This window comes from Protopterus annectens, chromosome 16.part0 (genome assembly GCF_019279795.1).
Source record: "Protopterus annectens isolate FY-2018-M chromosome 16.part0, PAN1.0, whole genome shotgun sequence".
Classification (NCBI taxonomy): Eukaryota; Metazoa; Chordata; order Ceratodontiformes; family Protopteridae; genus Protopterus; species Protopterus annectens.
Genome location: NC_056750.1, coordinates 34,867,927 through 34,883,017, shown reverse-complemented (window position 1 = coordinate 34,883,017; position 15,091 = coordinate 34,867,927). Strand labels below are relative to the sequence as shown.

Genomic DNA, 15,091 nt, shown 5'->3' with positions numbered 1-15,091 from the left:
CAGCCCTCTTTCCCAATCCACATAACAAAGGGGAACGGATTCTGCATTCCTTGGATGTGCACAGACAATTTAGATTCTACTTGGACAGGACTAAATCTTGAAGAAAGTCTGAAAAATTGCTGGTAGCATTTGCTGCAGGGCAGAGGGGAAGGCTATTTCAAAACAAACCATTTCTAAATGGATAAGCCATTGCATTCATTTCTACTGTAAGCACCATGGAAAACCTATTCCCCAGGGGATCAGATCTCACTCCACCAGGGCTGCATCTACTTCTGCAGCCTTTCTCAGAGGGGTTCCTACCAGGGATATTCTAGAAGCTGCTACCTGGAGTTCTGTACATACTTTCACCAAGCATTATCATTTACCAATTTTCTCTAAATCCAGAGCTGGCTTTGCCACTGCTGTCTTGCAGGGCCTTATAGCTGGCCCTAATGCTGTATAAACTCCTCCTCCCAACCATAGCTTTGGGAATCTACCCAAATGTAATGACTGCAACAGTGAAACACGAAGAACATAGTACAGTTGTGTACACTTACCATAAATGTAGATGTTCGAGTGTATTCACTGTTGCAGTCCTGGTTACCCTCCCTCCAGCCCCCTACTTTTCTCTGGCTATACCTCTACCTTTCTTTACTATGCTTAAAAGCCTTTTTGGAGTATTTGCTTTTGGTTGGAGGTATATTTTTGTGTTTTTTAATTTTATTTGCTCCCCATTAGGGGGGCACCTGACATCTGGGGCAAGAAAAACTGATGTAATGGCGTCGGATGCATGTTTTATACCCCTGATGACCTGACGTCATGAAAGAAGGGACAGCATCCGACGCAGGACCCAAGACTTTGTTAATCAGGCCGACTGAGGGCAACCTGCCAGCAGATTACCCCAAATGTAATGACTGCAACAGTGAATACACTCGAACATCTACATTTATGGTAAGTGTGCACAACTGTACGTTGTGTGTTTGTTTTAATTTAATGGGTTCTGGGTTTTTTTTCAGGGTTTTCATTAAAACAGAAAGTCTTATAAAATGCCACATAGGTTCAAATGGATATGACAAGAAACAGCTGTGTAAAGGATCGACTTGTCAAACATTTGTGGGTACATGGAACACAAAAACTGGAAACAAATTTAAAAAAGCTGACATATGTAATAGGTGGGTATAATTACATCTTAACCTAATGGCTAAACTATCCATATTTTGTAACATGAATGGTCTCACAGGTATAGACAAAAATTTAAGAGTATTGAATTAAGAAATGCAAAGTGCAAATAGCAATGATACACCAGATGCATTTGGAAACAAGTGAGCATGTGAATTTGATAAAGAAAGGAATTCAGGATGGATATTCAGCAAAATATCAGGGGCAAAGGAAAAGGAGTATTCATACTAATTGTTAGATGAGCTGCAATAGTGGTAGAAGAAGAAAAAGATGTTAATGGTAGATTTGAGGTTTTAAGGGGCTAGTGGCAAGGGAGGAGTGTTATGCTGACATGTATTTGTATTCACTGAAAAATGCTGTTATGGAGCTTAAGAAAATTTTGGGAGAAACAATCTGCTTTCATCAGGGTATGTTACTTATAGGTGCGACTGGAACTTGATTTGCAACATTAAGGATTTATTTGACTGACCTAGAAGGGAAAATATAACACATTTCTGAAGAAATCTATGAAAATATTTGGTATAAAAGACATGAATTCAGTAGTAGGTATTTGGAATAGACTAGACAGAAATTATATTTCACAGTAACATGTGCAATTAATTGAAAGTTTTGTCACATATCTGATAACTATTTCAGATCATGTCCCAATAATAAAGATAAAAATGCAGGGCAAATGACTAGCGCATGTGAGTCATACACAATTGTTAGTCAGTGGATTTAAATAGCTTGTTGTTCAGTTCCAGCGAAGGACTACATTATGGTTGGGGCTGGCATAATGGTTAAGACGTTTACCTCACAGACACAGGGTCATTGACAAAGGCTTAAAATGGCCTGCACGCGCAACTAACCTAGTATTTGCCTATGAAGTAAAAATAAGATACTGGTACTTTTCCACCTGTCTGTTAAAAAGACAGAAATGTAAGGAATCAGTAGTGAAATTATTCAAGAGTTATTATGGTAGATAGAAATTTCTTCTGAAGTTATAGCTAGTGAGTGGGATAAAATGAAAGTGGGGTTTAAAAATAGGTTGGAAATAAACTCAAAAGAGATATGGTTAATAAGTAACAATAATTATTTACAGGGACAGACAAAGGTTAAAGTATTGCATAATAAGGAGAATCTCACAGAACAAGAAGAGGTGCAACTGCAGAATGCGAACAGAAAATAAAGGCATATCGGGATAATATGCATGACTTTAGAAAGACTGCTGTTAAGCAACTGTTTATTGATAATAATCATACAGCTCAAAAACTTAGGCAACAGAAAGTAGAAAGGGTTGTTGCCAAACTTAGAGAGCATATAACAATAAATAAAACCAAAAATCCTGTAATGTATTAGAGATATTTTGGAAATTATATGGAAAATTCTATAAAGCAGAAAAATGTAGAAATCAAGAAAGAACACAAATGATAATACTTATGGAAGACTTAAGTATGCCAAGGTTAGAGGTAGATGATGCTCAACAAGTATTGGTTAAGACAGGAAGAGGTGAGATAAAAGTGGCAACATACAATAAATATGCAGGAAAAGTGTCCTTTGAAAGATGGTATTCCTATGGAATTTGGGAAGCTAGGAGGGAAGAAAGTGATAAAGATCTGGAAGGTTTTGTTTGACAGTATTTTAAAGGAAGGGAAGTACCAGCATCCTGGAAGAAAGCTGAGGTAGGTAAAGCCAGCTTCATATAGGCCCATTTCAGTTTTAAACCATGATAACTTTATGTCCATAATAACTAAAAGAATGGCAAAGGTGTTGCCAGAACTAATAGATCTGTATCAGTGTGGTTTTGTGGAGGGGAGGAAAACATATGACATTAACAGAGTGATAATCCTGAGGAAAGCAGAATGTAAGAAAATACTGCTTCCACTGGTGGGCCTTGATGCAGAGAAAGTATTCGACAGAATAACCTGGGATTTTATGAGCAGGGCAACTGAAGCATTTCCATTCCCTGACATAATAATAAGGTTAATTAGGAGCTTATATGAGGGATTGGAGGCAAAAATTAAAGTGGGAGGGTTCCTGCCTGATGCATTTGTCTGAACAGAAGAACCAGGCAGGTGTATTCTCTTTCCCCTTTGTTTGAATTGTATTTTAGAGCCATTGACAACATAAGGGACTCAGAAATTCAAGGATGTAATTGGCATGGTAATCAAGAAAGGCTGGCTTTATTTGTAAATGGTAATATTTTGCACCTGATAAAACCAGAAAAGGACACCTCAGTGGTGAAAATTCTGAGACAGTTTCAAGCCTTTTCAAGATATTTAATTAATTAAGATTTAAAAAAGCTGTAAATTATGTAGCCACACATGAATTAGTTCAGCAATACCCATATTTTAGGGAACATGATAAAATGAAGTATTTCAGAGTATGCATTAAAAGGTTCTATTATGGCAGCTAATGATATGTGAAAAGAGACTAAACAAAATATAATAGTAAAAACTGGAAGCTGCTGTAGATATGGATAGCAAGACACAAGCAGTGATTTTTTTTTTTGTTTTTAGTCCTTTAATGTACAGGTCAGGCATATTTTATCAACTAAAGTAGTAGTTGTGGACAGTAATTAATAAAGAGTTAAAGGATTTTTTTCTGGGAGGGGAAAGGGGCTAGAGTCAAATGGACTAAGCTGATACTTCCAGTAGAACAAAATGGTTTAGGATTACCTGATTTTAAGGGATATTTTAGAGCTGCACAGGTAAGGCTCATATACTTAACATAAGCAGAAATCGGTAATTCAAAGTGGAAATGGATGATGGTGAAGCAGAGGGAAATTGCAGAAATAAGGAGAGAGTGGGAGTTTGGATGCTGATCCTTAAGAAGAATAATGGCTATCATATATAACATTACATTTGCAAAGTAGCAGAAAGTTTTCTAAGAACTAAGCCAACACAAGAAAGGAGATTTTGCCAGTAGGAATGAATGCAGTTAGGGATGCAAGAAGAGGCAATAGGGTGCTGGATTTTAGTGGAGACAATTGGCAAAGGAGTCAAGGTAATGAGAGCAAAGCAAGTAACTAGAGAGGGAAAGGTAATGAGCAGGAAAAAGCCAGGAAGACATTTGAACTACAGGCTAGTGAATGCATTCCCTATCGGGTATTGATATTGGAGTATAGGCAAAGACAAAGGGACTCCTAAGTGGAAAGACCTGCACTGGTAGAGTTTTGTTGCATTTAATTTATAATTGAATTTAGAAGAATCTGCTGTTAAAAATGGATAATTAGTAGGGCAAATAAAATATTGTACAATAGCTGTAGGAATGAATCAGAGGAGGTTAGACAAGATTGGGAAGTGGAGGTATATAAGAATTCGCCAGAAAACAATGGCAAGACATGTACGTGGTTCACAGATGTGCAAAAAGTCTACATTTAGGATCTTTGCTTGGAAGTGTTTGCGTAGGTATTTTTGGACTTCAAAGAATTTTTCCGTAGGTAGATTTCAAATGGAGATATGATGGGGAAAAAGAGGTAACTGAGCATATGTTTTGGATGTGTAGCGAGTTAGCAGACTTTTAAAATTCCCTACAGAATACTCTGTCAGAAACATTGTGTGAGCAGATGGGTATAATTAAGGAAATAATTATTTTCTGAGCTGGGATGCAGGATATAAATTGCCTAGACATACTAAGGCTTTAAGTTTAATTTTACTGGCTGTCTTAAAAGCAATTACTACAAAATGGAAGTCAAAGTCTAATCCAACTGTATTTGAAGTATTGAGTATTGTAATTAACAACTGGAAGTATGAACTTTAGAACATGGTAAGAGTAATGTACATGGACATTGAAAAAAAATGGAAATTGTGGGAACAATACAGGCAGAATGTTTTGGAGGAGATGAAGTGAGATATAAGGGAAGGAACAAATTTATCAATTTATGTGATGTTGAATCGATGATAATTATACAAAAGAATAAATGTGGTGTTTAATGTTTGCAGCTGGGAATATGTTGATATGGTTTGTTTTCTTTTCTATAAATGTGTATTTGCCTTATGTCTTAAGTGGTAATTCAATAAAGGTGTTGACATATGTTCATAGGTGAGTACTGGGCTAGCTGTCCTAGTGGGCCATTGTAAGGATAGCCAAATTAACTTTCAAAAGTGAGAAACCCTGGACCTTATATCTGTAATATAAATACCTTAACCTTTATGTCAACCACAGACCCCCATAGGTTAGCCACGGGGTGATTTGAACATGCAGCCTTCTAATCTGGAGTGGGGCCAAGTGGCACAATGGTACAATGTCTATGTTTGCCAGCACATCTAAAAGCACTTTCAAAAGCAGTATTTTTTTTTAATCAAGAGTAAAGTACATATTGCTTTTTGGTGATCTCAAACTTAAAGCAAGAATGTTACAGGTCAGCAGTTAAAACCACTTTCTCTTGTTTATCAGCATTGTAATTATCTTTTTGTCATGAACAGAATGGTGTTTTATTTCCCATTGTTTTATCTTTTTGTTCATTTAAGTTTTGTTTCAGTTGTTTGATAACACTTCTGACTGAGCTTGCAAAAGCTATGTAATTTTAAGTGCAAAATGCTGTATGTTACTTCCTTGTGATCATGTTAAAATGTTGTTTCCCCATGACAAACTGTAAAGCTGCAGTGCTTCAGCTCATGCAGTAGTAGTGCAAGATCAGACATGCCGTCAGCAGGCCAGACATTTTACACGGGAGACTGGCTACAAACAGCTATTGCATTGAAGCCCTGGAGAATAATTTGAAGATCCACAAACATTTAAGTATTCAGTCTTACAGCTAATCAACTGAACCACCTTCTTAATGAAGAGAAAATGCTATATGTTGCGTCATTGCACTCATTAAAAAGTATGTTGCTCTTCTGAGTCTGTAAACTGCAAAGCAAGACTTAAGTCAAATAAAGTCCAGTTGTCTGTTAGTGCTTGTGATAGAACTTGTGAAAGTGTGTGCTTTTTTGAACAGCAGACTTGTGTATTTTGCTTGTTTTGATCATTTCTCTTATTAAACATTACTTTTTTAAAGTGAGACATATACAGTAATATAAATAAAATATACTAACATTGTATATATTTGCATGCAGTACATTTTAACAATTTTCATCAACTCCAACATTACATAAATTGCTCGATCATTGCCTTTGCTTAAAGTTCACTCCTCTTCCTGAACACTATTTTGCATGTGTTTTTTTTTCCACAAATTCCATTTATTTTTATGTAATTTGCTCCTTCTCTTTTGTAAAGAAACTACTTCCAGGTCTTTTATCTCCTTCCAAACACACTTCCTTAATGTAATGCTTCAGTATATTTCCAGTGTACCATTTGACATTGGGATAAAGAAACACAAATTTGTCACTTTTGTCTTTTTTATAGTAGCTACTCCTCATTACTGTTAGTTTCCATGGCACCAGATTTTCACGATTACTTTTCATTACAGTGACTGTTATATTGTGACTCATTTGTGTAAGGATGCAATAAGTGAGCTAATGGTTTCTGCTTTCTCAATGTGGAAAATAGTCAGGCACCAATGAAGGTTTTTACTTTTTTTTGTACAGATTTAAAAAGGAAATATTTGTACTTAACTGGTTTCTTATAAAGTTAAATTTTATATTGGAATTTACACACATTTATATTTTGTGCTGTTGAGTTAGCTATGCATTTTGGAACTACTGCAACAATTTATAGCATCTGCAAAGTTGTCAGACTTTGTTGCGTGCCCACTGGCATGTTGAATTCTCAGCTGGGTGACATAGTAAGATGAGAAAATCGAAAACACTATGCTCATAAAACTGTCTGTCTGGATAACTGATGCAGTTTGTGGTGCACCCAGAAAATGAAATGAACATACCAGCAAAAATGGTAAACCAAGATGAGCTGCACCAGGAGCCAATTGGCATTAGAAAAATGATGAAAGAATCACATCTTTTGCATGCGCTGATGGTTTAGTTTTATTGATTGGTAATTATAAGGAGACATTGAGACCATAATGATTGTTAATTATGTACAGTTCTCTTGGTGGTGTTTTCGAAGGGTAATAACTCAGAAATCATCAGCATATTGTCAACCAACATTTGATCCTAAAGAACACACAACTCCTTTTGTACATACAATTAACTTTTTAGGTATCATATGTGATATAAACCTATTTACTACTCATCCTTTGACTTGACTTACAATGGATAGCTCAAGTCAAGATTAGAATGTTGCAGTATTAAATTAATTTCTCTTTTTAGTTCCATGAATGTTGTAAAATGTGTATATTTCTGTTGACACTATTTGTCAGACAAAATAATTTGCTAGATGTACATCTTGCTAAGTACGATTAGATGACATTTTGCCAAATTCCTGTGGAGATGAGATTGTTTGTTTACCTTGGACAAATATTAAAAGGTGGGGCTTTGTTTTCCTAATGTATATATTAAAATATGCTTTATCTCAGCAGTTTATAAATTTAGTATTTATTCAGTGTAAATATGAATGAACTGTATATTGGTATGTAGACGTAAGAGTTTAATGGAGCACGGAACATAGACATTTCATAAGAAACCAGGACATTTTGTTTGTTTTTGATAACCTTACTTGTGTTCTAACCCCAACCTTATAGACTACCTTCCAAAAAAATCAGTGGTCCTAATAATATCACTACACTGGACATTCACACAATACACTGATGTACATTTACAACACTAAACTATCCTTTTTCCCATCCCTCTAACCCTAACACACACACACACATACACAGCCTCTTAGAGTAACTCAAAGCATTTTTCATGCAATGCAGATACATTCAGCAGTACTTATTTTGCTAAACTCAACATTTAACAAAGCATGCTTTTGGTGGTAAGAGACAGCTGTACAGTGTGTGTTGAGAAAATGAACATTCAGTAATATGAACTTATTTTAAATATGTGTGTCTGTGTGTGAGCACACATGAGTGTAGTTGGTTTGGTTAAAAGCCTGTTTAGTCAACATCTTTTTAGTCATCCTGTTTTGGTTGACAGGTATGTGAGATCAAACAAATCTCTGGGTTTGGAAATGTTCCCTTTCCCTGATTTTGTGTGATCTGCGAGTTACTATATATATAATTAACAGGGGTTGTGGGGGTGGAAGCGGGCTTGCCCCTGCAGAAAACTTTTTTTTTTTTGTAATTTTATTTTACATGTGTTGAAGTTTCTTGGTGCATCCAGAGTATTGTGTCAATATTTGCATTTTCAACGTATTTTAGTTGCTGTTTTCCTTACCAGCAAAAGGGATTGTCGATGTAACATTACATATTGTATACACACACACACACACACACACACACACACACACACACACACCTCTAAGGAACTCTGTCTTAGGAATAGTTGCTAAATGACTGTCAGAAGTGTGAAAATGTATATTTAGCACTTGTAACCCATGCGTCATGTTCTTAATTTTTTTTTCATTACTAGCCTTATTGTATTTGATTTTAAGAGCATAAGCCTGTACTATGTTAACCACACCTTGGGCGTAGGTTATTGTTACAGTTACACATGCAGTTTTTCATATGTATTTAACATTACAAAAAACTTGTTTTGGCTGCTCACAGGTAGGGCTACTTGTCAACCACATCCATTCTGCCTTGAAGGATATCAGTGAACTTGTACCAGCAATGGAAGTCCTAGAATCCCCATGTTTACCAACTTTAGTGCATTACTGTATAAAACCAGAGTTAATGTCTATGGGGAAGGAAACCACTGGGTGTTGAAATGTTTGGCTGCATATGGTACAAATAAGGCATGATATAAGCACAATGTTACAATTAACTGTTAGATGACTACCACTTTCTGATTTATCGCTATATTCTGCACCACAACTGCAATGTACTTTCCATTGATATTTATGCTATTTTTTGTTAAATTGGAACAGGAGTTATTTCATATTTAATCTGTCCATTCATTTCACCAGAAGGAAACAGCATGGTCTGGTGTCTTTGTTTTCCAAGAAAGACCTTCATTATAGCATATTGGTAATTATTGCTTCCTGTTTCTTTTTTTCAGCTTGATATTTGGTCGAAGTCCAACTATCAGGTTTTCCAGAAGGTATGTGCTTTGTATTTCAGTAACAATTTGTTTATCAACAGAATGTTGTTGCTGCGATATCTTTTACAACAGGATGAAGGCTGAAGCTAAAATCTGTCCCCCCCATTGGTTTCTTTGATTTCTTAGCAGTTATACTGAACAAAGCTTCTTTAGTGCCTTTATTATCAGACATCAGAGAGCTGTGCTCAGAAAGTGTGTTGGATTAAGCAAAAAGTGACATTTTGACCTTATTTCAAAGCAAACAGCAGGAAAGTATTTTCTCTGTTGTACACTAGTTTGTCACTTGTTGACTTGTGCATTTTAAGTGGTATTTCTCAGTTTTACTCATTTCTGTCTCATTTTGCTGAAAAGTAGAAGTACTGTGTTTTCTGCAGTTGCCTAATTTATTAAGTGTTCTTTGGTGTTATCTATACTGTTTTTTTTCTCCATTTTAAACTACCTGCGATTTAGTTGCAATTAAAAGAAGTTTTTGGTCAAGTGTGTTGTTTGTCTGGGAGATGGTAGTTATTATTCTGTGACAGAAGGCAAGTTACTGGTGTGTCCAGGAAGCTTGCATTATTGGTTGAATCAAAATCTGTTTTTTATTGGTTTGTTTGATTTCTTAGCTCAGTTATACTACACTGAGCTGCGCTTTGTACTGTGCCATACAAACTTGTTTAGATGTAATTGAAGTTTTACTCTAGGTTACCCAAGTAGTCCCCTATCCTTGTAAAAGGCTGTGCTGCTCAGTACCCCTGGATACTTCTAAGGAGCGTAATACAAACTTCCCTTGTTTTCCTCTTGATTTGTTCTTGTGTTCTCTTCACTACTTGTATTATCCCCATACTATTTTCCTGTGGCTGCTTTCTCCCCTTACCTTACTCTGTACAACTTCCCTTACCCTGCACTACTTATATGCAATGTCCTGCCTGTCTCCTAGTTTTCATAATTCCTTCATTGTTTTACTTGTATCGGCTTTCATAAAACTGTTTTTAATTGTCTATAGGTATTATATGTATGATTATATTAAATTGTTGTATTTTACATTTCCACACGATTGTAACTCTAAATATTGCACTAGTCATTTGGCCTGGTTCTTTCCTGAAAAGGGTCCTTAATCCACTGCACCTACCTGGTTATCAAAGGTAAATAAATGCATATCTTTTCAATAGATAGAACCTCAGGGACTGACATTAAAATCGCCGAATGAGATTCTTAGAGGCATGGTAACTCACAGTATTGTGACATCATAATTTCCATACAGTAAGTAAAATTTGCTTCCATTTTATCCACTTAGTAGTTGGGCTAGCTTACCTTTATAAACGTAATCAAAACTACAGTCACACATTTATTGTGCTTTCTTGCATTCAGGCAAAATGAGCATTTTCTCACAACGTTTTAGGATACTACTACCATCTTTAAATGTCTTCGGTTGGCTGTCTGCTCTTCTTATTCACCGCACCTTGTCTGTGGGGGAAGCGCATGGCTCATTGTCAAAATTGTTGTCAAAGGAAGTGACATTTAGTTTCTCTGGGCAATTCATGGAGGTCTTGAGAACAGGTTACAGAACTCTGCCAGATATGTATTAAAATAGATCGTGTTGTGAGCAAAAGATTTGTAAAGTGTTGTGTGTAATAAGGTGTTTTTTGTTTCTTATGGCAGACAATAGAGGAATAATTAGTTAGATTTGATCCAGTATGTCCCAACATGATGAGCAAAATGTCATGTATTCATAAACTTTAATATTTGATGACACAGGTTTTTCCATATAGTAAGAAATGTTTTAACTTTAAAAAAATTCAAAATGTTTGCTTGATGAAACTCTGGTAAATAATTTCAGAATTAAAAAAATATATATATTGACATTTATAATGTAAATTTTAGATATGTGATGAAATTTAGAAAACTCTGAAGAAGAGTCAGTTTCTTAATAAAAAAAGTCAACATTTGTAACGCGGTGCAAAATGGGAAAATAGAGGATCTTGTCTCTCCTCCAGTTGGGAGGAATTCTCCATTAACAGACAAGCATGATGTTTAATATTTCATAAATGTATTTTTTTTGAGTGAGGAGAGAATAGACATTTTTTATTAAATTGTGTAATAATACATTAATTATGAGCTTGGGTAACGTAGAGGGAGATATTAAAGGTGGTAACAGTTCCGGTACCAAACAAATGAGCCAAGCCAGTCTAAGCTGGTACTGGTGAGTAAATGAGTTGCAGTAGCTTAGTGGCTCTGGATATTAAATAATAAAAAATAAAATTAAGACCGTACTACATTATGGTATTGAAGTGGCTGAAAAACACTGGAAACATGAGCCACAAAGCATTATAGAAAATGATGAAGTCTACATCACATGGGATCACCCATTACCAACAGTTCAAAAGATAGATGGGAGAAAATCAGATGTAGTGGTCCATGAAAAGAAGACAAAAGTAGCATTGATCATTGAAATCGCTACACCCAGTGACTACAGCGTCTTGCGTACAGAGAGACGCAAAGTCATAAAGTATCAGGATTTCCAGGCGGAAACGAGAGCAATGTAGAATAAAAAGATACCCAGACAATTACAATAACAGTAGGAGCAATGGGTAGAAAAGAATCTACAATCATATTTAGATATGTTACCAATTTATATAACCCTGTACGAATTGCAGGAGGAGTCAGTACTGGGCACATTGCCGGTGCTGCGAAGAGCACTTACGGCTGACATCAAACGTTGAAACAATACTAATTTCATGAACTTTAATCATACTTTGATTTAGGAATGGGGTCCATTCCAGTCATGGTATTAGAAACCCAAAGGATTTGGAGAAATTAAAAAAAAAAAAAAAAAAAAAGAGAGCGAGAGAGAGGTGTCGTTGGACAGATAAGTACCCCGTTGGGAAACTTTTTCTTTCCTTGCTCATGTCAGATAAAATCAATAATTGTCTCTGTTGTGGTAAACAGATCCCACACAGAGACTTTCACTCCCTTTGTGTTACTTGCCTAGGGCCCTGATCATGACATTGCTGCTGTTTTAGTGCACGTTTTAATACTAGAACTATCAGGTGTAGGGATGAATTTCTTGCTTTAGTCAACAATCCGTTCAACCATCATTTATGGCGTCCATTAGTCATACCAAACATAATCAGACTAAGCACAGGAAAGATAAGAAACAAAAGTGTAGGCCTTTAGACAATCCATCTCCCCCCTGACTCTCTTTCCAGGCTTGTAATTCTTGAATAAGGTGAGCCCGCCTACACAACCCACTTCGCTTCCAGAACTGATGACTCAAGCCTCTGTCGAGACCCTTTCAGAGTCTGACATGCCATCTCTCCTATCTACTTCTACACAAGCCTTCAACAACGGCTCATTGGATGTGTCTAGGACTGCACTTCTACACAAGCCTTCAACAACGGCTCATTGGGTGTGGCTAGGACTGTACTTCTACACAAGCCTTCAACAATGGCTCATCTGTTGGGTCTAGGACTGCTCAGCAGGCCTTGGCATCTGAAGACCATGCACCACCTGGAGACTCAGCAATGATGCCTCGCCCCACTACAGCTCCAGTGCATTTTCAGCATCCTCAAGAGACAGGCATGAGGGCGCCAGACACTCCTAGGCCTAAGACCAAGACTAAGACCCAAGACTAAGACTAGGCCAGTCCTAGGAGGCCTTCTGTTCTTAGGCTTGTAGTTAGGCCTTCTGGCTGAGCTATGCAGGGTTCTCAGCTGGACCTTGTCAGACTGGCAGAAAATCTTCTTTCTCTTGTCAGGTCTAGACAAACTGTTGCTACTGGTAAAAGGAAAAGGGATGAACCCTCAGAAATTTATCAAGATCCCCCCCACGTATGGGAGGACTCAGACATAGAAGACTCTGGATCTGAAGAGGGCCCTTCATACACTTCCTGTGAGGACTCTGTCTGAAGAGTTCCTCCCTTCTGCCTCCCCACCAGAGGATTTTGGGAAGACCCTCCATGCCACAAGACAGCATTTCCATTACCGGAACATAAGACTTTGGCTATCCCTCTAATTCTGGAAATGATGGATGATGCCTTCCAGGAATCCTCAACTTAAGCCTGAGTCTCTGTCTCCTGCCCCTCAAAACCTGACAGGTTTTACCGTTTTCAAGAATCCTCAGCTGACCCTGATGTGATCACGTCAGGACCTAAGGGAGCCAGAGCTGGTTCTTCCAGAAATCCTCTTCCTACAGCTAGAGAGAGCAGGGCCCTTGACAGCTTCGGCAAGAAGGTCTATACCTCTGCCACACTCACTATAAGGGCCCTCAACTGCCAATTTCATATGATCAAGTACCAGCAGACTGTCTTTGACTAACTTAAACAGAAGGTGTCTGCCCTGGAGGATAAGTACCTTTCCAAGCAACTGTCAGACCTCTCTCATGCTAGTGCACAGGTAGCTAAGCATTCTCTACACTGTGGATATGATGCCATGGAAGCATCTTGCAGAGCTGCCACTACTGGATCAATGATTAGAAGACATGCTTGACTCTGAGAAAAGCCTTTCTGGGCAATGTTAAATCTAATCTGTTATATGCCCCCTTGACAAGAATGTTGTTTTTGGACCAAAAGCTGAGGAAATGCTGAAAAAGATGGAGGACAAAGCAAAGTCCATGCAAATGGTAAAAGATTTCCTCTAGGTGCAGCCACCCAGGTTCAGCAGAAACTTCCCTGCTAAACATTGGTCCTTTCCTGCCCTGCCTAGAAGTAGCCAGAGGAAACCTCAAAGGGAAAAATCACATACACAGAGGCATCTCCTGCAAAAAGGCCGACAGTGGACCTCAGAGACCTCAAGACAGAGGATTTCCAGACCCCAAGCCACTTCCAGGGACTCACAATGACTCAGCCACCTCATCTTCCACCCACTCCAAAGCTAGGAGGAAGGCTGTCTCTTTTCTGCCATACCTTGACCCTAATTACCTGAGACAAGTGGGTTCTAGACACTATTGCAAATGGCTACAAGCTCATTTTCAGAGGGCAATTAAAATCGTCACGGTTTCCAGATGTCCCCCAAAGTCAAATGACAGAGGCCCTAGTTCAAATCCAAAATCTTTGTGTGCAAGGAGCAGTAGAGCCAGTCCCTGTTCCTCAGCAGGGAATAGGATTCTATTCCAGACTATTTCTGATCCCCGGGAAAGAAGGCTCTCTGTGCCCCATCCTAGATCTGTCAAAACTCAACCAGTTTCTCTTGGTTCCCAAATTCAAAATGTTAACTCTTCAAAACCTCCTTCCTATGCTGTTCCTGCAGGCCTTCATGGTCTCGCTAGCCTTAAAGGATACTTACCTTCACATTCCTATGCACGAGTGCCACAGAAAGTTCCTTTAGTTCAGGGCAGGATCCAGTCATCATCAATTTTCTGCTCTGCTATTTGGCTTATCTGCTGCTCCAAGAGTGTTCACAAAGTGCCTGGCTCCAGTAATAGCTATGTGCAGGACCAAAAGAATGCATATCTATCCCTTCTTGGATGACTGCCTTATACAGTCTAAGAATCCCTCCAAACTATTCCAGGATCTCAAATTCACCCAGAATCTCCTATTCTATCTGACGTTCACATTGAACCCCCAAAAGTCCACCAACTCAAAGGATTGTTTACCTGGCAGCCCTCCCAGACACCACTCTCCAGATGGCTTTCCTCCCCCCAGAAAGTGTCCTTCCTTACAGATTACTTCCAAAGGATCCAAATGAAGGATCAGATTTCTGTAAGGGAATTCCTAAGAGCTCTGGGGGTACATCTGGAGGGTACATGGCTTCATGCACCCTCATGGTCCCCCTTGCCAAACTGCACATGAGGAAGCTGCAGTGGTATCACAGGAACGTATGGTGCCAGAACTCCCATCCATTAGAGATAGAGATACCCCTCATTCCTTTCCTCAAACTGAAGTTTGCATGGTGAGCACAGACTTGTGCTCGCAACCCAGGCCTCCCCTTCCTATT

At 38.1% G+C, this 15,091-nt stretch overlaps 1 protein-coding gene across 1 annotated transcript in view; it reads left to right on the top strand.

Annotated features, from left to right (window-relative positions):
- MED27 (mediator complex subunit 27) overlaps positions 1–15,091 on the top strand; it is a 1,926,959-nt gene that overhangs the window by 1,584,606 nt on the left and 327,262 nt on the right. Inside the window, exon 6 of the mRNA XM_044058476.1 lies at positions 9,138–9,179. Within this exon, the coding sequence (XP_043914411.1) occupies positions 9,138–9,179 (42 nt within the window). The remainder of the gene's footprint in view (positions 1–9,137; positions 9,180–15,091) is intronic.